A 25,338-nucleotide genomic window follows, 5' to 3' on the forward strand; every position below is an offset into this window, starting at 1 on the left:
GGGTTGCCAAGTAGATCTGGTTGGGGCACATGTGGGGGTCTGCCTCACTATCTCCCCTCCTCTCACCTAAAATACATACATACATACATACATAAAATAAAATGTTGCTTTCTCAACATTCAGGTTTGATCCAATCTTTAAGCTTTCCAAACCTCAAGGAAAATGAAATATGTCATTTTATTTCCCCATCAAAACTAGGGCTTCCATGTAGAGTAGATAAAATTTTGGCCTTTATATCCTTTACCCATTTTTACTTTTCTTTTCTAAAATTACTTCATGACCTCTACCTGGTTTTCCCTAGGTAATTTTAATTAATGTTTTTTAACCTTTTTAACATTTATTAGCTATTCCCACATGCTGACAGTGTCATGTGGGATTTTATAATGTTCTTGTATTATTACATTGCCTTTTCTTACTCCAAGATCTTCAGGTAAGGAGTTATGCCTTTCACATTTCTTAAGTTCTCAGATGTAATTACAACATTTCAAGGCTTATTGAAATACTCAATAAATACTAGTTAATACTGGTATCACGGACCAACTCTAGCAACCATCTATAAACATATAAAGGTTGTTTAGATATCTTAAAACACATCTTTGTTGTGCTAACCCATTATTCAGTGAAGACCAACATCCTGAAATACTTGTTCAATAAAAAAATCAGTGTATCGGGGTTATGTGCTTAGGAACAAAGCTGGCTGTTAGAGTCAAGACATAACTATATATATTATGTACAACTAAAAATAATGACCTTAAAATTATTTAACTTCAACTACTCACATTATCCTTGTTTTCTCTATAGTAAAAAGTTAACCCTATTATTTGCAAAATTTTATAATTAAAATTTTGCTAACAGGACAAAGATGTATATAGTTTATTTTAAACAATATGACTATAATTAACAATCTCTTAATGATTTAAAGTTCTCATTTAAGAATATCAGTTATTACAATGAGCTGTAAATGTTAATATGACTATAGATGATACCAGAAGTGGTGTGACTGAGCATTCATTCCTATAGGGAATGTTCTTGAAGTGTTTTCTTGGAGCATTTGCAGATTTCACATAAAGCCAGAGGAATCAGTGGGTCTAATATCCTGGACAATATAATGTGGCTACTGTTCATAAAAGATGGTTAATAATTATCAGTTGGATTATCCTCTACCAAGTGATTTTTTTCCCCTTCAAGAAATGAACCACTATTGCTGTCAGGATTTTTTACCACTGACAATATCTATATCCAATAACACTCTTGTCAGCATGGACCAATACTTCTGCCTTTCTCCTGTTTTAAAGGGTGATACAAGTGTGTTGTAAGAGTATTTGGGGAGAAAGAACTTCAAAGCCTACAAATTTTCCTCAGGAAAAAGGAAGTAACAGTTATGCTAACATGACACATGCCCCCAGTTTCTTCTTAGCTATTCCTAAATGCTTTGAGTTTATTGAAATAAGCACAGATTAAAATCACAAAAAATAAAATTGCATCTCCAACAGTAGCCTAGGATCAGAAGTTAGCCTATGTGAAGAGTTTGGCCTTCTCTGAAATAGCGGCATTCCGACTACTGCTCATGCGCTCGGGGTGCTTGTGCCTGGTGAAATCATGGGGTCAGATGCAGAGGGCAAGAGTGTGCAAAAAGACAAAAGTTTTAGATGTTTGTTAATCCTTATATTCTTTTATCCACATCTGTGAATCTTATCTACATTTTCATAAAATTATAAAAACCTATAATTTTACTATCTTCAGATATAAGAATGTGGTATGATTCTTTGGGGAAAAAAACTTTTAGCCATTTATTCCGAGGCTTGGTGAGCAAGGGGTAAGAGCAGGACACCTTAGAATGCTCTAGGACAATGACATTTTTCAGTACCAAATAATTTTGTTTTATGAGAACGTGGAGCATTAGTACATGTAAAAAATAACAAGTCAGCTTGACCTTATTCTGATTCAGTTCTGAAGGGACTTGATTCCCTGGAACCTACCTGGAGTGAAGTTGGTAGACTGATTTTAACAGTATCATCATGTCATTTAGGGAACACATTATTCATACTTGAGTTTCTTAAAAAAGAAAAAAAGAAAGCAAAAGAAAATTTCTTTTCTTGGGGTATCATGGTTTTCAGACTGTGTGTGTTTTTTAACCTGTTAATACAATGGGTCCATTATTCATCTGTGGAATTTATGTGTAAATAGATCTGGCCTTTTGTATTATTACTGAGTCGGCAGCAGTGGGAGGACAGCCGCGGGACAGGCTGACGCTAACCTGCTTTCCGCAGGTGGTTTCTGCGTGTGTTCGCATCTGCTGTCTTTTTTTTTTTTTTTTTTTTTTTCATTTTTCTGAAGCTGGAAACAGGGAGAGACAGTCAGACAGACTCCCGCATGCGCCCGACCGGGATCCACCCGGCACGCCCACCATGGGGCGGCGCTCTGCCCACCAGGGGGCGATGCTCTGCCCATCCTGGGCGTCGCCATATTGCGACCAGAGCCACTCTAGCGCCTGGGGCAGAGGCCGAGGAGCCATCCCCAGCGCCCGGGCCCTCTTTGCTCCAATGGAGCCTTGGCTGCGGGAGGGGAAGAGAGAGACAGAGAGGAAAGCGCGGCGGAGGGGTGGAGAAGCAAATGGGCGCTTCTCCTGTGTGCCCTGGCCGGGAATCGAACCCGGGTCCTCCGCACGCTAGGCCGACGCTCTACCGCTGAGCCAACCGGCCAGGGCCCGCATCTGCTGTCTTAATGATAATCACCATAGTTTACCTTTTAATAAGCCTGGGATGTCGGTAATTATCTTGTTCACCAGAACTAATTATATACAACACAGGACTGTACTTCAGTGCATATAGTATATCTGACTACCTTAAAGTTTTAGACAGTTTAATGTTAATTGAGTTTTTATTTACATTTTTCTTTGCTCAATCTTTTCAAGTTATATAAGCATATAGATACATTATAAATACTAAAAGGTGAGGCTGATTCTCAGTTTCTAGTCCTTTGGCTTCTTCTGACGCAATTGTCAGTGCAGAGTTAGAGGCACTAAACATGGTTGAGAGTGAGCCCCCAAACTGGAGTATATGGCAGTGATATTCTACTGCATCTCCAAAACAACCTGTTTTAAAGGACAGTTCTGTGTCCACTTCCTTTTTCTCTTTATCCCCATTCACTAGGGCTGTTCAATGGCCATTACAGTTGCATGTAAAAACACGCTACTTCCAGGAAAGGGGAGGCGCTGTAGAAATATACGTACCCCACTGCATGGACATTCACATGCGGGAAATGAGGTATACTTGGACTTCAGAGAACTTGAATTAGAATGCTGAAAACCAAGGCCATAATCTTCATCTCTCAGTCTTAATTTCTTAATTGCTCTGAATTTACATCGTCTCTAGTGCCCTCCACTAACTGGCAACTATCTGTGGCAGATTCTCAAAGGTGATTAGCTCAGCTAAACTTCTGGAGCAGAGTTACTAAGTTATAAGTCCGGGGCAAGCCACAAGACTTTGGGGCAAGTACGTATCTCACAGCTGACTGCCGGTGGCCAGGGTGATCTGCGATCAGCGTGTAGGGATAGAGGGGTCACACTTTCCAGAAACCTTCAGCTGTGTACACAGTTGAAGAGCATGTCCACTGCACTCACAGAACAGAACTCTTCCTTCAAGGGTTGTTTCTGTGCAGCAGGACTGAATGTTCACCTCCCCCCACAGCCCCTCAGGCCCCTTCTCCTTTCATCTGCAGACCTGTGTGTCCTCTCTCACTTTGCTGGCTAGCTCTCTCCTCTTCTGCAGCGTGCTCAGGTTGCTAAATCCCAGGCTTCTATGACACAACTCTGCTTCTCTATTCCTTTTGTTTCCTGCCGCTTTACTTTCTCTCTGGTTCTTCAGGCTGCTGTTACCACCACGTGCTATGAAATCTCTGGATCTGATTCTCCTTGAGGGCCCATAGTTCCATGGCTTTTCTGCCAAAAGAATGTTAAGATTAGTTAATTACCTTCATCTACATTATGTCCCTTAAGTGTGCTAGAAAAATGCATCTCAAACTTTCAGTGTTTACTTGAGACAACTGGGGATCTTGTTAAAACATGGTTTCAGAAACTGTCACCTACCTGTGGTGGCATAGTAAATAAAGCATGGACCTGGAATGCTGAGGTCACCAGTTCGAAACTCCAGGTTTTCTGGGTCAAGGCACATACAAGAAGCAACTACTACAAGGTGATGCTTCTCACTCTCCCCCCACCCCTCTTTCTCTCTCTAAAAAAATCAGTACAGAAACTCTGTCTTGCGTTGAGATCCTGCATTTTTAACGGACTCCCAGGTAGTGCTAGTGATGCTGATGGAACAGCAGCACTTTGAGGTAAAGACTAGATTCTGATGTGCTGTGTATTTATTGTAAATACACTCTGCTTAATGCAAGGGATCATGCCTCAGGCATTTTTATATGTCCTTCCATGTCCAGCACTGTACTTGTACATGATAGATAGGCCAATGTTGCTTGGATTTTGATTGAAATGAGCACACCTGAAAAACAGAATTTTCTATGCCTACTTTTTTGTGTAAGTAAGTGATTTTCAAACACTGCTAAAAATCAGTTGAATTGATACACATTTCTTAAGGGCCTATTACGCAAAGCATTGGGAGAAATATAAACAAAACAGATTATGGTTCCTGTTCTCAAGAAGAACACTGGCATGTTCACCACTGCCTTTAATATGTCTTTTCTAGGATTATGGAAATAATTTTAGAATTATAGAGGTAGCAGTGAAGGCAAATGAGCCTGTTTGCTATCAGCAATTTGACCTTATGTAATTTAGGAACCATTTTTCCATGTGTGCAGTGAGACTAGGGGGATTGTTGTGATATTTATGCATGATGATGCGTGTAAGGGTTGAGTTTCATGCCTGGCACATAGTAAATGATCCTTGCTGTGCCATTTGTAGTGAGGTTGGAAGTGAGTATAGTAGTAGTAACATTTACAGTAGTTTTCATTATCCAGCTAACACAGTCCAGGAAAATACCTTGTTCCGTCCTGTCCTCTCTAAGTCCATCTGTTTTCCTGTGGTTCAGTTTCACTTTGTAGGGTTTATTTGTAATTTAATCTTAACTTGGTTATTGTTTTCAAGTCTGAGCTTAAAAGAAAATGCATTTTAGAATTCATTCTGTTTTCCTAGGTATGAAAACTGCTTTATACACTATAAGAGAAGGACAGAAAGAATATATTTTCCTCCCTTGAAGTTGTGATTTTCTTTTCACTCTCATGTCTTCATAAAGTTATTTATTTTCCATGTGCAAAAGATAAAAGTTGGTTGAAGCAACAAATATAGCTTTTGATGTAGGTGCCATCATTAATGCAGCCTGATGGAGACCTACCTAGGGGAGGTTGGCACATGAGGCCGTGACTCGTAGCTATTACCATTGTCTTGTTAAGGAGAAGTACTTAGTTGTAAAGACCTTGGAAACAAACATTTATTATTTTTCCATTACTGGCTCCTTTTTCATTATCTGTGTAACCCAGATGTAACCCAGATGTCAGCTGCCTGGATTTCTTCAAGTTCTCCAGATTGCCAGGGTCAACTTGTTCTTTAAAATAGAATTTAAATGGACTCAGATCACAGTCACACGTACAGGGAGTTCCCAGCATCTCTCCCAATCTTTCAGCAGTTGTAAGTGAAGTTTATGTCTCTCCTGGACTCCTTTGCTTCTGAACTTCTTGTGCTTATTCCACATAGGAATAAAGAAACTGAAATACCTCATGCCAATGGCATATATATGGTTTTTACTCAAATATATATAGAGGATTTTTTTACTCAAAAATTATATATTTTTTACTCAAGTTAGATAATACAAGTGAAAACAGTTGAATAAGGAAGAAGTGCTACCGAGGGGAAGTAGTCATCTCACCAGATTAGAAAGTGACACGAGACGCTGTAGACGGGCCGTGCGCCCTTGGAAGAGGAGCCTGGAGGTAGTAAAACGGCCGTGGCTTGTCGCATCTGGCCAAAAATAGGGCAGATGTTAAAGTCCTGACAAGATTTTGAAATAAATTGGGATCATCTGTGGCTTATAATAAGAATGAAAACTTACCCATGAAAGTTTAAAAAGGAACAGCAGAAGTTAGTCCTGTGATTGCAAGAACCCCAAAGGACTTTCAGCACCAAAAGAGAGAAGGGTCACTGGAGTGCTTTGAAGCTGGATGAGCTGATAGTTACACGGGACACAGTTTCTTCACCCTTTTGAAGGGAGGAAGTCCACAGTGTTCTTACTGCCAAATTGGCCTTGAACCCGAGCCTCCAGTCGACCTCACCGCCCTCGGCGTGATGAGCACTCAGTCTGCACATTTCTTACATTACATTCGGTTTTTCCAAAAATGTGTTCCTAGCCTCATTTCAGAAACTGTTCCTAACATGACAGTCAGAGTTTCCGAACTCCCACATCACTTTCCTGTGACCTAATTCTCAAACTACCTGGATGTACTGTACCTCTTATTCAGCTGGGCTAAAGGAAATTCTGATTGATGAGGCTCCTTTTTTTTCCTTTTAAGGCTAGTTCCCAGGAGCTAGCCACCTTAATTCCCAGAAGAGGTGGTAGGAAAGGCAGGTAGCTTTCATCTCAGGGAGACAGGGACGGAGCCGCAAGTGGATAGGATCAGGTAGGGGGAGAGCCCGCAGGGCCTGAGGCCTGAGGTAGGCAGGGAGGCCCGGGCTCCCAGCAGGAGTGTTGGGCTGCGAACCAGACCCCTCCTCATTAATGATTTGCCTGTGTTAACCATGCAGAGGACGAATTTAGGACACTCAACAGCCTAGTGCTTATGACAGGCTATGGCCCATGGGGCTCTGAGAAGCATGGGGCTGTGGGGAGGGTCACTTTGGGATTGGATAGTTTTCCTGCCCCTTTTTCTGAAAGAATGGGGCAGGATGGCCAAGTCTTCTTACGTGCAGGGCAAATTACAATGGAGGTTTTTAAGAGCGATGCACTTAGGAAATTTCCTTCTCTTCCTGAGAGCCGCTGCTGACATGCCTGGTTAGTGCTCACCTCCTCGAGGTTCACTTTGCCAGTTTTATTTTTAACCAAGATGGTGCACCATTAGTTAGTGTTCTGGTTTCAAGGTTGTCCCCTGAATTGAAAACAAAGGAAAGCTTTTAGGAAGGCACTTCAAATAGAGAAGTGGGAGCCAACCATGGTCAGCCACTGAGCAGTTTTATGCGTTGGAGTTGAATCTCTACCCTGGAGCTCTGTATAAAATGTTTATTACTCCTAGAGTACCTCCCAATAGACTCAGTGACTGTCCCCATTTTACATTCTGAAACTGAATTGCGATGGCATTTTTCAAGGTAAAAACAGCACTGAAGCCTGTGTGAGTTTTTTTGTCCATATCTGCCTTTGAGCATCTTTAGGCCAGTCTATGGAGGTGACTTCATAATTCAGATGAAAACAATTAAAAAAATCATTCAAAGCTAATGTACATAGAAATGACTAGCCAACATAACCACTATTTTTAGTGCAGAAATATATTCAAGAGCAAGGTCATTAATGTTTGCCTGTTTTATTTAATCATATGCCTTTTACCGGGAAGAGATGGGCCAGGGACATACAGAGGAGGGCACAGGGGGTGACCAAGCCTCTGTGCTGTCCAAATTAAATTCTGAAAGCCAGCACATTTATCATTCTGACGTCTCTTTGCAGATGCAGAATTTGTGTTGAAATATCTCTTGAAATGTGTCTACTTTACAAGAGGAAAACATTTAGCAGATCATGTTAATTAGGAATACTACCTGCATGAGGTCTTTGACTATATATCTCTTTTTAAATATAAAACTGAGGCACTATTTTTACAAGTTACAAGAATGGATGTTTTTCCTAATTACCTGTATTTTGGATTTAAGGTTTTCTTTTATACAGGTTATATATTTTTTTTCTTGAGTTTTCTTCAGAATCTATTATTTTTGACTGTGTTGTAATCTAGTTTTATAGGAATTATATATTAAAATTGAGACCTTGGCAAAAATATTTGAAAAGAATACTACCTACTATTAAGATTTCTTATAATTAAAAGTATGATAGTCTTGTAAGTTGTAGGAGGTGTGTCCTTTCTACAATACCTCAAACATAGTTTCAGATATTGAGAACTTATTTAGCAGTCCTCTATTTTGACATTATTTTGTGGAAAATGTTATGTAAAGAACAAGGTGATTTTTTTTATATGAGTAAAAATTTCCGGTTACATGTCTAAAACTATTTTTGTAGAATTTCAGTGTTACCAGAATAAATAAATAATGTAAGTTTACCTTGGACCTCATTGTTCTAAATAAACTCTAGTACTAATAAGTGCAATTGAGCAGTATAGCTTCTAAATGAAAAGTTGTTATCATTTTCAAGGGAATTAATGGCTCTTCAGGAAATGTATAGCTTAGGAATGACAGAATTGAGCCTGAGGATAACTCAGATGTACCAGTCAGCAGTACCTTCTCTCAACCGGTCCACAGTGTAACCATGATCTTATTAGGCCAAGAATATAGAGCTGGAAAGCAATGTTCATTTCTCAAATGTATTGGCTAGAACCTTTTCTGAAGTTTTCTAAGCATCTCAGGATAAGCATGTTTCATAGACCCTACTTTGTGAAGCAGTAGATTAGATTTAATCATGTAGCCTCTACTCAAACAAAACTTCAATTTGGCAAACCAAAATTGTGCTTTTGCCAACATTTAGGTATGAAGAGTTAGAATAAAGCAATAATGTCATACATGCTGGATTTCAGAAATACTTTTATTGAAATTGTTTGAATTGTCTCTTCTCTTTCAGGTGTTTCATCCCAAATATCTACGCAGCTCTGTTCACTGCAGCTCTTATTCCTTTGATGTGCCTCGTGGTGGTATTTGTGGTGTTCATCCATGCCTACCAAGTGAAGCCACAGTGGAAAGCATATGATGATATCTTCAGAGGGCGAACAAATGCTGCAGGTTTGGAAGAAACAGTATTTTTACTTTGGAGATGGGAACTTTTTAATGGTGGGGACAGTGTCACTGAAAAAAAATTTTATCCAAAAAAAGAGAAGAGTGAAGTTAGACTCAGCTTTCAGTTCTGTAAGTGAAGCTGTAGTCTCCAGTTTCTCCTGCTTCTTGGTACTTCCTGACTTCTTTCTGTCTTTAGGTCTCTGTCGGTTTTATTGTTCGTTCCAGTTTTGTCCTTAAGATGTTAATGTTCAAGAAAAATAAGTCACAGCCTTTGGGAGCTGCTTCCCAAAGCTTCCTTCAACTTAAACAGTAATAACCTCTGTTCAATGTGTGAAATTTATTCATTTCTTTTAAAATATGAGAATTCATCACAAATAAACCTCCATAGTGCTCAGGAGGGCTGTGTTTTGCATGTGGTGTTCTGATTGTGCTGACAGATGTTTAGAAGCATGTGATCAGACAGCTCCATAAGTGGCTACACGTGTCTAGTTATTTAAGAGCGCAAGTCTTTCCAGCTCAAATTGGCTTTCACTGCAGTTCATTCTTTCCCTTTGAATCATACTTAGGACAGGTTTTTATGATCTGATTCTTTTTTTTTTTATTAAAGTCTCTTAGGAATTTTCTTAATGAGGAACAATAACCACACACCTACGTATGGAAAACTCACTCTAAAATGGGTGAGTGATTAGAATATTAGGGCGAACCTTATAAGTTAGGGGCAGGGGATCCCTCTTGGGCCAATGAAAAAGAGGCGTCTCCTTTATTCTAAGCTCTGACAAATCTAAAGCCAAATGAATGAGAGGAATTATTCACATTTTAAGGGCTTCCCAGAATTTAAACAAGATACCATATATGAAGTTTCCAGAATAATCTGATATATTCTTGAGGGCTCAATCGATGTTGCCACTTATAGGATAATGAAAAATACAGCTATCTTACAAATGACACCACATCTTCTAGCACCTGAACTGGATCAGGGAAGATCCTTGTGGTATAAAGACAAGGGATTCTTTTATATTATTTTTGGGGGTCATTTGTAAGATAGCTGTATCTAGCTACCTCTTCTGTATCCTTTCTCATTTAGCATGTAACCGTTGCATAGGAAGAAATATTATTTAAGGTTGTGATTAATCTTAAATTCTTCAATTAAAAAACTATTTAATGTAGAAATCCTAGTTTTTCACAGGACATAGAATTTTTACAGAAGCATGCTTTTATTCAAGTTGGGGCCAATTTTATTACAATGCACATTCTTAAGGGAAGATTTGTTAGTTTCTTTTTCCAAATAACAAGATTTGTTTTGTTTACTGTGTAATATGAAAGTGCCAGTGTTTGCATGTTTTTAATAATGGTAACATTAGGGTCTAACATAATGAGTTAATCATTTTCATGCCTAAATCACTCCTATGCCTTCTGGATATGATCCAACATGGATACAGTAGACAATATTTTACCTGGAAAATCTAGCCCTCAAGCATTAAACATAATTATGAAAGTTCTAGCTCATTTGTCTCTCAACTAGGAAAACCTGTCTTTCAATGAAGTATTAATAGAAGCATTGTACTATTGTAGCTTTTCAAATTCAAAAAAATATTTATAATATTTCTAATTTTCCTATTCCCATGACAATTCAACCTAATAGTCATTACCTCATACTTGGATTCCTACAGTATTTTCCTCATTGGACACTAGCTCAAGTCTTTTTCTTCTCTATTTCATTTCTCAGATGTCTATATTTCAAAACTGTAAAGTGGATCCCCTCACTATCCAGCATTACAGTCATCCAAGCACTCTCATTGCCCCAAAGAAAAGTCCAATCTTTTTAGCCTATGAGAGTCTTCACAGTCCATCCTGGGATCATCTTTTCAACCTTAAATTAGTTATTATTTATCCTGCATTCTGACTATGCCAGTCTATTTACTCTTTCCTAAAATTGCTTGATACTGTCATCTTTGTTCATGTAAAGAACCCTCTACTTTGAACTCTTTATCATTAATTGATAAAAATCCATGTGTTTAATAAGTAATGTGGGGATGTGGGGATGAGAGAGAGGTGGAAAGGTCTTATCTCCCCCCTGTCATATTCATTAGTTCCTCAGAGCTGTCCAAAATAAACCCATAATCTAAGTAAAAGTGGTAGATAAACATGAGTTAATTCCCTGAGACCCCACTTCCAAAAAGATACTACTCAATCTGACTAACCAGGAAGTGGCATAGTGGATAGAGCATCAGCCTGGGAAACTGAGAGCCCACGTTTAAAACCCTGAAGTCAGTGGCTTGAGCGCAGGGTCGCCAGCTTGAGTGTGGGGTCATAGACATGACGCCATGGTTGCTGGCTTGAGCTCAAAGGTCACTAGCTTGAATCCCAAGGTCACTGGCTTGAGCCCAAGGTTACTGGCTTGAGCAAGAGGTCAATAGCTCTGGAGCCCCCAGTCAGGGCACATATGAGAAAGCTATCAACGAACAACTAAGGTGCCACAATGAAGAATTGATGCTTCTCATCTCTCTCATGTGCAAAAAAAAAAAAAAAAAAAAAGGAAAAAAAATATATGCTACTACCTCTTTTATAAAAATTCTGAAAGTTCTCAATAAGTTACGTCTTCTGTGAAACCTCTTTACAGAACCATACCAGTAGGAATTACTCATTTCCTTATCTATGCCTTTAAAGAAACCACTTTATCCCTATAGCTATTATAGCACTTATCTGTGATAATGACTTGTTTTGGTGTGTGGCTGATTTCCTTAATAAATTATGAATCCTTGAGGGCAAGGACCATTTACTTTCATCTCTGTATTACCAAGGTCTTGCAGAGCTCTTGTTCAGTGAATATCATGAGCATAATTAATATTTGTTGAATAAATGAATAAATTAAAAATTATTAATATATTATAAAATCTTATAATTATAGAAATGGATACTTAAACTAACTATGACATAAGAAGAGAAATCTGTTATATCATCAGAAGTAGAAATTCAAGGATTTATCTCATTGATGTGTTTGTAGATATCTCCTCTGAAGGTTATTATTAAGACTGTTTTTCATTGACTTCTGTTATTTCCAAAACTACATGTTCACCTTTGATGTCTGATTGAGCTTTTATATTTTATTAGCGACTTATTATAACCCACCTCCACTTAATATGTTCTACTTACCCTGAATTCAAAATTAAAAAAAAAAAATACTGTCTAATGTACCAAGGAGCTTTTGATGCTCTATTTAAATCTTTCTGTTAAAATTTCATTGTAATGACCTGAAAAAGTTCTTATCAAGATAGCACCATTAATTCATGTTCTGCCCATTACCCTGTTCCATATTTGTAGCAAAGACACACTATAATAAAAGAAAATTTTACAAAAGATGAACATTTGTGGATCAGAAATAAATCAGGAAGACAAAGTGATAAGATGACCTGTTTTCTGGGTCCACAAGCCTGGTAGATGAGAGAGTATCTGAACGGCTGTGGTGGTCAACTGAAAATAAACAGGTCCCAGCCAAGGCAGGTAAAACTGGAGCACTTACACCAGCATGAAAGGAGCCTAAAAAAGAGCAGCACAGTAGCTTGGGTTTCAGATCATAGAAATCTGGGAGTCCAAGGAGAAAGAAGACAAAGCATGTCATTAAGTACCTGGGCTAAGCTCTCTAGATTTTGCAGACTCCATCTGTCATGTCCATATGTCACCATGGGGTCAGGAGGCCCAAGACTCAGACTCAACAGTCCTCTTTGGATGTAGGACTGAGTGAAGGCAACTATAAAACCATTGAACAGAAAAAGGTAGCCAGAGAAAGAGGGACAGACAGGCAGAGAATATAGCTGCAATATAAAAATTCCCAATATTGGAGGAAAACTAACAAAGACAGCCTTTAAAATCAGCAATCAAAACAATCCGATCTAAAAAAAAGTGTTAAGATAAGATAAACTATGAATAACTTTGAGTAAATACGTTAGGATTCTCAATAAGTAATTATCAAACTGTGATCCTGCTAGCTGCTGATCTGTTTCTCATTTCATCTGGGTTTTCTTAAGCTTCATTGAGATATAATTTATGTCTCATAGAATTCATCTATTTCAACTGGATAGATCAGTGGTCTTTAGTATATTTATAAAGTTATGTAACTATCACCATAATACAACTTTTTGAACATTTTCATTGTCTCAAAATGAAACCCCATTATCAGTCACTCCCCGTTCTTCACTCCCTGAGCCCTAGGTAACCACTAATCAACTTTTCATCTCTAGATTTCTTTATTTTGGACATTTTATATAGCAAGATAATAGAACATATGGTCTTTTGTGTCTGACTTTCACTTAGTGTAATGTTTTCAATGTTCACTGTATTACAGCATATATCTGTAAATAGTTCCTTTTATTTCCAAATAATAGTAAACTATATAGATACACTACATTTTGCTCATCATTCATCAGTTGGTATTTGGGTTGGTTTTACTTTTTGGCTGTTATGAAGAATGGTGTCATGGACATTCATATATAAGTTTTTGTATTAACATATATTTTTCTTTCTTTCTTTCTTTCTTTCTTTATTTTTATTTTTTTACAATGACAGAGAGAAAGTCAGAGAGAGAGAGAGATACATAGGGACAGACAGGAACGGAGAGGGATGAGAAGCATCAATCATTAGTTTTTTGTTGCAACACCTTAGTTGTTCATTGATTGCTTCCTAATATGTGCCTTGACCGTGGGGCTGCAGCAGATGGAGTAACCCCTTGCTCAAGCCAGCAACCTTGGGTTCAAGCTGGTGAGCCTTGCTCAAACCAGATGAGCCCGTGCTCAAGCTGGCGACCTCAGGCTCTCGAACCTGAGTCTTCCGCATCCCAGTCTGATGCTCTATCCACTGCGCCACCTCCTGGTCAGGCTTAACATATATGTTTTTATTTCTGTTGGGTATATACCTGAGGTAGAATTGCTGGATCATGTGGTAGCTCTGTGTTTAACATTTTGAGGAACTGCCAAACTGTTTTCCAAAGTGGCTGCAGTGACCTGTTTTGTAAATAAAATGTTTTTGGGAACCCAGCCACACCTGTATTATACTCATATTCTGTGGCTGCTTTTACAATACACAGTTGACTATATGTACTACAACAAAGGACATGTGGTCTGCAAACACAGCAGTTAATATCTGGCCCTTTTCAGAAAAATTGTGATGACTGACCCCTGGTATAAAGGCAGACATATTCACTAAAATCACTTAAACACAAAACCCCAAAATAGATGTAAACAAATAAAATAGACAAAGTGAAAATGAAATCTTGGCAAAGAAAAATATACTAGTTGAAATTTTAAAGTATCTTAATATTTGAGATGAACTCTATATGAGACACAGAAGAGGGCATTAATGAATTAGAACCTGAAGCTAGGACTGAAGAATTAACCAAGGAATTCATGTCAAAAAGAAAGAATACAAAAGCAAAACTAAATGATGTAAGCATATATTGCCAAAAGAAAAGAATACAGGGGATAGAGAAAAAGCAAGATTTTAAGAGTTAATGATTATGAAAACTACAAGGCATTGTTAAGAGAAATAGAAAAAGACACAATGAAATGGAAAAATATTCCTTGTTCCTGGATAGGAAGAATAAATATAATTAAAATGGCCATATTACCCAAAGCAATATATAAATTTAATGCAATTCCCATCAAAATTCCTATGACATTTTTTAAAGAAATGGAACAAAAAAATCATCATATTTATATGGAACTATAAAAAACCCCGAATAGCCAAAGCAATCCTAAGGAAAAAGAATGAAGCTGGGGGCATTACAATACCTGACTTTAAACTATATTATAGGGCCACGATAATCAAAACAGCATGGTATTGGCAGAAAAATAGACACTCAGACCAATGGAACAGAATAGAAAGCCCAGAAATAAAACCACATATATATGGTCAAATAATCTTTGATAAAGGGGCCAACAACACACAATGGAGAAAAGAAAGCCTCTTCAACAAATGGTGCTGGGAAAACTGGAAAGCCACATGCAAAAGAATGAAAGTTGACTACAGCTTGTCCTCGTGTACTAAAATTAACTCAAAATGGATCAAAGACCTAAATATAAGACCTGAAACAATAAAGTACATAGAAGAAGACATAGGTACTAAAATCATGGACCTGGGTTTTAAAGAACATTTTATGAACTTGACTCCAATGGCAAGAGAAGTGAAGGCAAAGATAAATGAATGGGACTACATCAGAATAAAAAGTTTTTGCTCAGCAAGAGAAACTGATATCAAAATAAACAGACAGCCAACTAAATGGGAAATGTTATTTTCAAACAACAGCTCAGATAAGGGCCTAATATCCAAAATTTACAAAGAACTCATAAAACTCAACAACAAACAATCCAATAAAAAAATGGGAAGAGGACATGAACAGACACTTCTCCCAGGAAGAAATACAAATGGCCAACAGATATATGAAAAGATGCTCAGCTTCATTAGTTATTAGAGAAATGCAAATCAAAACTACAATGAGATACCACCTCACCCCTGTTAGATTAGCTATTATCAACAAGACGGGTAATAGCAAATGTTGGAGAGGCTGCGGAGAAAAGGGAACTCTCATCCACTGTTGGTGGGACTGTAAAGTAGTACAACCATTATGGAGGAAGGTATGGTGGTTCCTCAAAAAACTGAAAATAGAACTACCTTATGACCCAGCAATCCCTCTCCTGCGTATATACCCCCAAAACTCAGAAACATTGATACGTAAAGACACGTGTAGCCCCATGTTCATTGCAGCACTGTTCACAGTGGGCAAAACATGGAAACAACCAAAAAGCCCTTCAATAGAAGACTGGATAAAGAAGGTATGGCACATATACACTATGGAGTACTACTCAGCCATAAGAAATGATGACATCAGATCATTTACAGCCAAATAGTGGGATCTTGATAACATTATACGGAGTGAAATAAATAAATCAGAAAAAAACAAAAACTACATGATTCCATACATTGGTGGAACATAAAAACGAGACTAAAAGACATGGGAAAAGCATGGTGGTTACCAGGGGTGGGGGGAGGGAGGACGTAGGAGGGAAGGAGGGAGAGAGTTAGGGGGAGGGGGAGGGGCACAGAGAAAACTAGATAGAGCGTGACGGAGGACAATCTGACTCTGGGCGAGGGGTATGCAACATAATTTAATGACAAGATAACCTAGACATGTTTTCTTTGAATATATGTACCCTGATTTATTAATGTCATCCCATTAACATTAATAAAAATTTATTTAAAAAAAATTAAAAAAAAAAAGAGTTAATGATTGAGAATGTTCCAGAATTGAAAAACAAAACCATAACTAGACATAAAATAGGTATCTATGTGGTAAAATGGGAGGCGGGGGGAGATTGATGAATATTCTAGTGTATTATCAAAATATGAAGTACATTTTGAAAGTTCTCATGTCCATATTTTTGGAAAACTGGATAGCGAGCAGCTCTTCTTTGTCTGACGTTCTATAATATATAAGTGGCACGAACCCCGCTCGAGAGTTAAGATTCCAGGTACAAACAGAGGCAGCAAAGCTCTCCGTGAACCTGAGCTTCAAAGACAGCACACAGACCGATTGCCAGTCCCTTCACTTTCTTCTGAGAAACCTGGACTTTTTACACCCCAGGCACACTTAATACCTGGGAAGGAAGGCAATTCTAATTAGTCTCCAGCCAGCTCAGCTTAGTTCTCTGCAATTTCAAGCATTCCAAAGCAACCCTTTCCACTAGGGCAGCTAGGATGGTGTATAGTCTAGTTATAGCTTGCCTTGCATTTTTGAATTGGATGACCATTTCTAGATATATCAGATATTATGAAAAAATAGATTCTCAAGTAATAAATCAAGAGGAGAAAATAACTCCCCTTTTCTTACAAAAGCACACTTTCCTAGTTTTACAAGCTGCTTGTTTGTTTATGATTATTTATTTACTTTGAAGTTTTAGGTTTGGTAAACAGATGTATTAGTTAACACCAGCATCACCTGTTTGAATACCTAACGCACTTGCATCTATCATTTTGTTAGGCTTGGGATTTTTTATATATCTGTAGAACTATTCTCCAAACTAATCGCTACTGTACAGGTTAGACGTGCATGACAAAAGGAGCAATTTTAAATCAACATGGGTGTGTTTGTCATGACTGTTAAGTATCAATCCCTTTACAACTCTGTATTTTGAGTTACCTTTTTGTTCCTGGTACCCTTAATTTCGGAGCTCAAGTGAACTCAATGAAACCCAAGGAAAGGGGAGCGCAGAGAGAGAGCTGTTCATAAAGGAACTTCACTCTGTGCCGTGGTCTCCCCGGGCCGGCCACTGGCGGTCCCCTCCTTCTCTAAGCTCGCCTGGCACAGCGATGACAGCATGGCCTCTGTGCCCGTGCTGCTGCCTGGCTGCTGTCAACCAAATATTTGAAGGTCAGTGTTTCTTAATGAGATTCCCTGGCCTCGTCCTCTCGTCAGTGGGCTGAAGACGCAGTGAGAATGAGTCAGGATAAAGGTATGTTTCCTGACCTAAACTTCAGTGTCTCAAACAGCATTTTAAACAAAGCCTGTAATTTTAGAGTTTGGTTTTGATCTCTGGTGATGATAATCTTGTCTCTTCTTTTAGGCTTATTAAAATTTACTGAGTCCTTTCTGATTCACCAGCCAGTTCTTATGTGAGGAATTATTCACGTGATATCAGGGAAGCAAAGTTAATTGGAGTAAAAAGAGGATGTAGGTGATAACAAATTCTTTTATTAAAATTCCACACATATGTTTCAATACAGGACATGAAAATGTAAAGGAGGCTCGAGCCAGGTAGCCATGCGCAACAAGAATCTGAGTTATGTAGGACTTACTGCTACTGTGATGGCTACTTTTCTTCTTGAGAACATATTTGAGAATGAATGCTTCCATCTCTTCCGCAGCACCATTACTTCACATTTATACTAAACAAAAATAATATAAATCAAGATTCCATTGTTATTGTGAAAATCATTGAGAACTTGTTATAATGAATATTACAAAGTATCATCCTTTTGTTAAAGTTGAGTGACTTTGTTTCCCCTGACATTTAAAAAATTTCAAACTAAGTTCAAAGATACTCAATGAATTCCAAACAAAAGAGAGGAAAAGGAAAGAAGTCCTAGTAAATGCAATAAACTCTGTGTTGTACTCTGCAAAGAAGGCCACCATCAGTTACTTCCCTTCTGTTGCATATGTACTTCTTGTGCAAAGCAGTGGATCCGTTTCACCTCTCTTTAAATCTAGACTGGCTCTGCACTTGCTTCAACCATATAATTTGATGGAAATAATGCTGTCCCATAATGGGTCTGGCCTTTTAAAGAACTAGCAGTTTCTGCTTCTTTTCTCTTGGAAGCCAACTTCCATGTAAGAAGTTCAGCTACCCTGAGACCACCAGGAAGTTTGAAACTGGGAGTGTGGGGTGGCCCCGTGGGTAGACATGCTTGGCCATCCCTCAGTTGTTTCAGGTACCTCAACTCTGATTCCAGACACGAGAGTGAAGAAAAACTCTCTCTCTCTCTCTCTCTCTCTCTCTCTCTCTCTCTCTCTCTCTCTATATATATATATATATATATATATGTTAAGTGAGAAGCAGGAAGGCAGAGAGACAGATTCTCACATGTGCCCCTACCCGGATCCACCCAGCAACCCCTCTCTGGGGCAATGCTTTGCCTATCTGGGGCCGCTGCTTCGTTGCTTGGCAACCAAGCCATTTTTTTTTTTTTTTTTGTCCCTGAGGGAAGACAGTGGAGCCATCCTCAGCACCTCTGGACAACTTGCTTGAACCATTCTAGCCATGGCTGTGGGAGGGGAAAAGGGAGAGAAAGAGAAGAGGAAGGGGTGGAGAAGCAGATGGTTGCTTCTCCTGTGTACCCTGACCAGGAATCAACCCAGAGACTTCCATTCACCAAGCCATCGCTCTACTGCTGAGCCAACTGGCCAGGGCCAGAAAATTTCTTATAGGTTCAAGCACAAGTAGAAAAACTGCCCAGCTCAGATTGTAGGATTGTGAGAAATAATAAATTCTTTTAAGCCCCTAAGTTTTGTGTTGGTTTTATTACATAGCAATAAATAGCTGAAACACTCTGGTTCTAGTATTATTACTCTTACATCAAAATTATAATTGTCATTGTCGTTTTAGATTTTATTGTTTGCAGAAATATACACAATTTATAAATAAAAATGGAAAACACAATATAATTATTTTTTGAAAGTGAAACTGGTATTTCCACTAAAGTGAAGAAAAAGTAATCTAACCTAGTACGTGTTTGAATAGTGTCCAGAATGACTGATATAACAGGTTTCACATGTCCTTGGCAGTAAGCTGTTTGTCTGCAGCCTGGTTGCAGTGCCACTGCTCACCAGAAAAGAAAACAATGTCTTCGGACCTACGGAAAACCCCAGAGCTTCTCCCTAGACCTGACCAGTTCTTTTACTTGAGCTTGAAAACTCTTTGTGAACACAGTTCAGTCTTCCCACATTTTGCAAATAGTGATGGGAAAAATAAATTTTAAGAAACATTGTGGATGCTCATCCTCTGCTTAGACTCCTATCTATGACTTCAGTCTTCAAAGAGTCAATTCAGAAATCTTTGAGCCTTAAAGATAGTGAAGTCAGTTGTCAGTGTTTTTTTTTTTATTACTGTTTGAAAACATATGGGATTTGATAATACTTATTAGAAACTAACATAAGGAGTTAGTTTTCTAAGGCTTAAAACATCCAGGTGAAAAGTATTATAGAAATAAAATCATAGAGTTGAGAGAAAGCTTAAATTTCTATTTAAACTCCTGATTTAGACATATAACCAAAGAAGAAAAGGGACTGATTAATTTGTGTTAGAGCTGGGTCTTTCTGGAACTAAAGTTTCCTGAATATTTTTTTCCCTCAGTGAACTGCTTTTTATTAGTCACAGTTAAATGCTCGTGAGAACAAGGGAAGTTCTCTATCTAGTCTATTTTAGTACTGCACTTTTAAGTCCAATATTTACATTTGTTTTCTACGTGCAGAGGGCACAGGGCACAAATAGGGAGGGTTGGAAGGAAAAGTAAAGGGTTGGACTGCATATAAGTGGCAAGTATGAATTTATGTGGGCTGTGGTAGTCATAATTATTATTATCATCATCACTACCAATTAAGACTCACCATATGCCAGACACTGTGGTAAGCTTTTCGTATATATTATCTCTATTTGTCCAAGAATCCTATGAAGCAGGTATTATGTCTGTAGTCTGATAAGAAAATCATGGAAATGAGATGCACAGAAAAGTAAGTCTGTAGTTGGCAGTAGAGCCACAGGTAACTCTCACGCTCTCCAGAGCTGCCATTACCCCTGGAGCACCTATCCCAGGTTGTTATCAAAACTTTCATCGAGAAAAGGAACATGTAAACATTCAATTAAACCTAAAGAGTTCTCATTTCATAAAAGTAGTAGACTTCTTTCCTGAGAAAGAATTGGAAGTGATCTGGGCTGGCAAATTATTCCTTCATCTTCTGATTTCTAAGAAAGACTTCCCCTCTCTTTATGGTACTGAACCATCCCTGATTTTCTTCATTACTCTTGTATGTAGTGCAGGCATAATAACAATACTTAACTTTATAGAGCTGTTTGAAGGATTAAATGTTAACTTGTGTAAAGTCTTTAGTGCACTCTCTGGAATCTACTCAGCCCACAGTATGTGTTGGTATTTCTATTAGCATAACTATTTTTTATTCCTTCATTGACTGTTTAATATAACTTTTGTTTTAGATAGAATTTATAAGAAAAAAAATGAAACATTGAAGAACTAGAATTCTAGAAAAAGCCTAACTCTTTTAATATGCACAGAATAGCCTGACCAGGCAGTGGTGCCGTGGATAGAGCGTTGGACTGGGATGCGGAGGACCCAGGGTCGAAACCCTGAGGTCTCCAGTTTGAGCGCGGGCTCATCAGGCTTGAGCACAGGCTCACCAGCTTGAGTGCAGGGTTGCTGGCTTGAGTGTGGGATCATAGAAGTGACCCCATGGTTGCTAGCTTGAGCCCAAAGGTCATTGGCTTGAAGCCCAAGGTCTCTGGCTTGAGCAAGACATCACTTGCTCTGCTGTAGCCACCCCCCTCCACCCCGGGTCAAGGCACATATGAGAAGGTAATCAGTGAACAACTAAGGTGCCACAATGAAGAATTGATTCTTCTCATCTCTCTCCCTTCTTGTCTGTCCCTATCTGTTTCTCTCTCTGACTCTCTCTTTTTCTCTGTCAAAAAATTAAAAGAAAGTATATACAGAATATAGTCAGATATGTACTCCTTTGTCCTATATGCATCCTTAATGTCTCTCAATGATCTCAAATATGCATCCCTCCCTCTTTCTTCATGATTATGCCTGCTGTGTTAAATTAATTGGAGTTGTCATAACAAAATGGCATAGACTGGGTGGCTTAAACAGCTGAGGTTTATTCCTCACAGTTCTGGAGGCTGAGAAGTCCCACAATCTGGTTTGCTGGCCAGTTCAGTTCCTGACGAGGCCCCCTTCCTCGCCTGCAGATGGCCCTCTTCTTGCTGTGTCTTCACATGGTAAAGAGAGAGTTCTTTCACGTCTCTTCTTATTAGGGAACTCATCTCACCATGAGGACTCTACCTTCATGACCTAATTACCTTTCAAAGTATCCATCTCCAAAGTCATCCCAGCCTTATCAAGGTTCACTATTCACGGTCTTACTATATCGTGGATTTCTAAATTGTATATATCTAATTTTGTATTGCAGATTTTCGCTATATCGTGAGATTTTGCAGTATATAGGCATTTTTATATATTTATTATATTAATTATTTTTGCAGTAAAATAAGGATTTTCTAGCCTAAGAAATTGAAAGTAATATACAAAATATAAAAATAATTAAAGTATATTAAAAGAATATTAAATCGAGCTGTAGTATATTCACTGGTGAGTAACCATATAGAATTTTATATGTTAAAATTACGTAGGTTTAAGAGTATAGAAAGTGTTTAAGAGCATAGGAAGTGTTTATAAGAGTGTGGGAAAGGTTTATAAGGGTGTGGGGAAGGTTTATAAAGCCTTAAAATATATATAAATAATAAAATAAATATAAGGTCGCTACTTCGCTGATTTTCGCCTATCACGGGGTGGAGAGGTGGTTCTGGAACCCAACCCCCATGATAGACAAAAGAACACTGTATCCTCTTTCTTTCTTCAGCTATACTAAACTTGTACTGTTGTCTAAAGGTGACATGATTTCTGAAAAGCTGGACTTAAGTAACATTGCATCCACTCTCACTTGTGGAGTTTATCAACAAATTTATGGTCAGGGAGCAGAGGGAATGGAATTGAAACTCATTTCCATGTTGATAGGCATTATGAGTAGGCTTCAGTGGGGTGTTAGTAGAAAATATGGTCAGCATGGTATTCGTTTACAGCCAGTAACTGAGAGCATCCCAGTAGCATTGTTAGGTGCCTTGCACACAATTCAGTCAAGTTGCATCTCCCGTTAAGGTATGAGTACCATTGCCATGCCTCAGTTTGTACTGGAGAATTCAATGAAACTTTTCTCACTGTTTATAGTTTTTCTACATAGACAAAGTAAGTTTAGATAGTATAAAGTAAGTTTATATAGACAAAAAAAAGTTTAAATTTTAATTTTCCTGGTATGCTTCATTCTTTTTTTAAAAACTTCCTTCTCAAATCCTTCTTTATTTATCCTGGAAAAATTACTGATGAGCTATTACTTTCTACTACTTTGAAAGCTACATAAAATAGTGATTCATGTTTATTGCTTTGAACTAAGAGCACATTCTTTTTTTAAATAGATGGCTGAAATCTTCCATTTAACTCTTGGCTAACAAAAATACAACTTCTGATTTTTTTTAATGTGTCTCTCTAAAATGTATATTCACACCATTTCTGAAGAATGTGTATTAAATCCAACTAGCAAATAGAAACCTATTTTAAGGCTGTTTTATCTTGGAATGTCTGATATATTTTTTAAAGATTTTTTTTTTTAGAGAGAGGAGAAGGAGAGAAGGCAGGGGAAGGAGTGGGCAGAAGCATCAGCTCCCAGCAGTTGCTTGTTGTGTGTGCCTTGACCGAGCAAGTCCAGGTTTCCATCCAGTGACCTCAGCATTCCAGGTCACTGCTTTCTCTACTGCGCCACCACGTCAGGCAGATCCATGATACTGAAAATATGGTGTTTCCCCTTTGACCTGAGCCCCTCTGTTGCTGTCAACATGGTGATCCTCTAACACACCATGCTTTCCTCTCATCAGCCAAATCCCAAATTCTCAGGTGTAAATTTTATTCTTGAGTTGCAACTTTTTCCTTGTTATTTATTACTAGTCTCATAATTTACAGATACTTTCATTTTATGATTTAGTGCCTGCACAGTTACTTAAAAAAATACAATCACGGAATAGTAGTTGATCACACTTTAATTAATGAACCAGTAAAATATTGAAGAAAATATCCAGAACTAGAGAAAAATAGGATAGCTAGGACTAGGAAAATAGGAAGTAAGAACAGGTAATCTGGAAATGGGCAATGTGTCATCAATTTCTTTAAAAATGTATACTGGACACAGTGCCTATGTTCACAACACCAAACTTGATCTTTTGCATATTATAAAACTCAGACAGCTGAATAACAGATGATATTTTATAAGTTGGTTCCTTTCAGAAGAAAAGTAGTACACCCTATCAAAGGTGGACTGAGAGGGTGGTCCTAAAGAAAGATCACTTTTCTTGCAACCAGTTACAAGATGCCACTCCTACCAATTTATAGGATGTCAAAAATATTTTTTCTATTTTTAAATCTGTTTTACTACCCTTTTCCTAATTATGTTAATGTGGTTATCATTTCTGATGATGTTCTCCCTTCCCGGGTCACCCTTTCCCTCTCTTTGTCTCTGAGCACAACGTCTTTCTGCCCTCCTCTCTCTGCTCCTCACTCTGACTTGTTTTTTATGGCCGTTGTGACCTCCCTTCCCTCCTCTCTGTGCTTGGCATTCCAAGGATATTTTCGCTAGCTCCCTCGGTTTCCTCACCAACTTGGCTCCCTCTTTAAGCATTTTGCCAATCATCAGTGCTGTCAGTGCAGGCCCAGCACATCTGTTTACCAGCCAGTTAGCACTACTCTGTAATAGATACTAATTCAGTCTAAGTAACCTTCAACTGGGCTTTCTCTGCTTCTCAGAAATCCTTTGGATTATCTTTGATGCTAAAGTCATCTTTGAAACATATTCCACTACCTTTAAGTCTTGTTGCACAATAGCTTTATTCTTACTTTCTATACATTTGTGAAAACAACATGTTACTTCACTCAACTTTCCTTATTTTTATATATTCATTACTCTTTGTTGTCTACTTTCTTTGCCACTTTTCCTCCCATATCCGGTAAGGAGGTAAATAACTCATTCTCACCAAAACCAACCAACTCTCACAATTGTGCTCTTTATCTATTTTTCCTTCTCTTGGAACTTGTTTCATTCCATTTTACACAATTGCCTTATGTCTTAAATCTCTCTCTCTCTCTCTCTCTCTCTCTCTCTCTCTCTCTGAGTCTTCTCCTTCCATCTAAAAACACACGCACCACTTTTCACTGCCTTTAGTTAATAATGCTGCTGCCTCCTCAGGTTACTTTCCTGCCTCTCTTCCTTCTCCAACAAACTTCTTTTTCTCCCAAAGTGTTTTATCTATTTATTTACTTATTTTTGAAATCTTTTTAAAAATTTTTCAATTACAGTTAACATACAATATTATATTAGTTTCAGAAGTACACCCCAGTGATTAGACATTACATAACTTACTAAGTGATTATTTCAATACATCTCACACTCATTTGGCATCATGCATAGTGGCTGAAATATTATTATCTATATTCACTATGCTGTACTTTACATCCCTGTGACTGTTCTGTAACAACCAATTTGTACAAATTAATTCCATCACCTTTTTCACCCATCCTCCCAAACCCTCTGCCATCTGGCAACCATCAAAATGTTCTCTGTGAGTCTGCTTCTGTTCTGCTTGATCAACCAACAAACTTCTTAGAGTAGTTCGTATCAGCTAGCTGATCTCGCCTGACCAGGCGGTGGCGCAGTGGATAGAGCATCGAACTGGGATGCGGAGCTAGCTGATCTCATCACCTCTGTTCATTGCTAAATCTTGAGAATACCTTGCTTGTCCTTTTTCATTCATCACTTGTAACCTTGGACACCACATCTACTAATCTCTTTCCTCATGTCCTTACCCTTAAACTCTGCTGCATAAATCAGTACCCAGCCTCCAGGAGTCTCTCTCCGTTGCTTTTCATGACCCTCTCTTTTTATTTTTCTGCTAAATTCAAGGACATGCTACATTCTTCTTGTGACTCGCCTTTGGAGTGTCTGTGTTTTTCAGGGATTGCCTTTGCCTTTT

General features: G+C 38.2%; 1 protein-coding gene and 1 long non-coding RNA gene across 2 annotated transcripts in view; one reads left to right on the forward strand and one right to left on the reverse strand.

Moving 5' to 3' along the window:
- ADGRV1 (adhesion G protein-coupled receptor V1) overlaps positions 1–25,338 on the forward strand; it is a 697,985-nt gene that overhangs the window by 584,946 nt on the left and 87,701 nt on the right. Inside the window, exon 86 of the mRNA XM_066381830.1 lies at positions 8,778–8,935. Within this exon, the coding sequence (XP_066237927.1) occupies positions 8,778–8,935 (158 nt within the window). The remainder of the gene's footprint in view (positions 1–8,777; positions 8,936–25,338) is intronic.
- On the reverse strand, positions 2,777–6,597 carry LOC136404477 (uncharacterized). Its single transcript, XR_010751257.1, has 3 exons — positions 6,059–6,597; positions 5,880–5,971; positions 2,777–3,940 (listed from the first exon to the last, which is right to left on the reverse strand). It is a non-coding gene; the product is annotated as an uncharacterized lncRNA (long non-coding RNA).

Source organism: Saccopteryx leptura, chromosome 4, assembly GCF_036850995.1.
Source record: "Saccopteryx leptura isolate mSacLep1 chromosome 4, mSacLep1_pri_phased_curated, whole genome shotgun sequence".
Classification (NCBI taxonomy): Eukaryota; Metazoa; Chordata; class Mammalia; order Chiroptera; family Emballonuridae; genus Saccopteryx; species Saccopteryx leptura.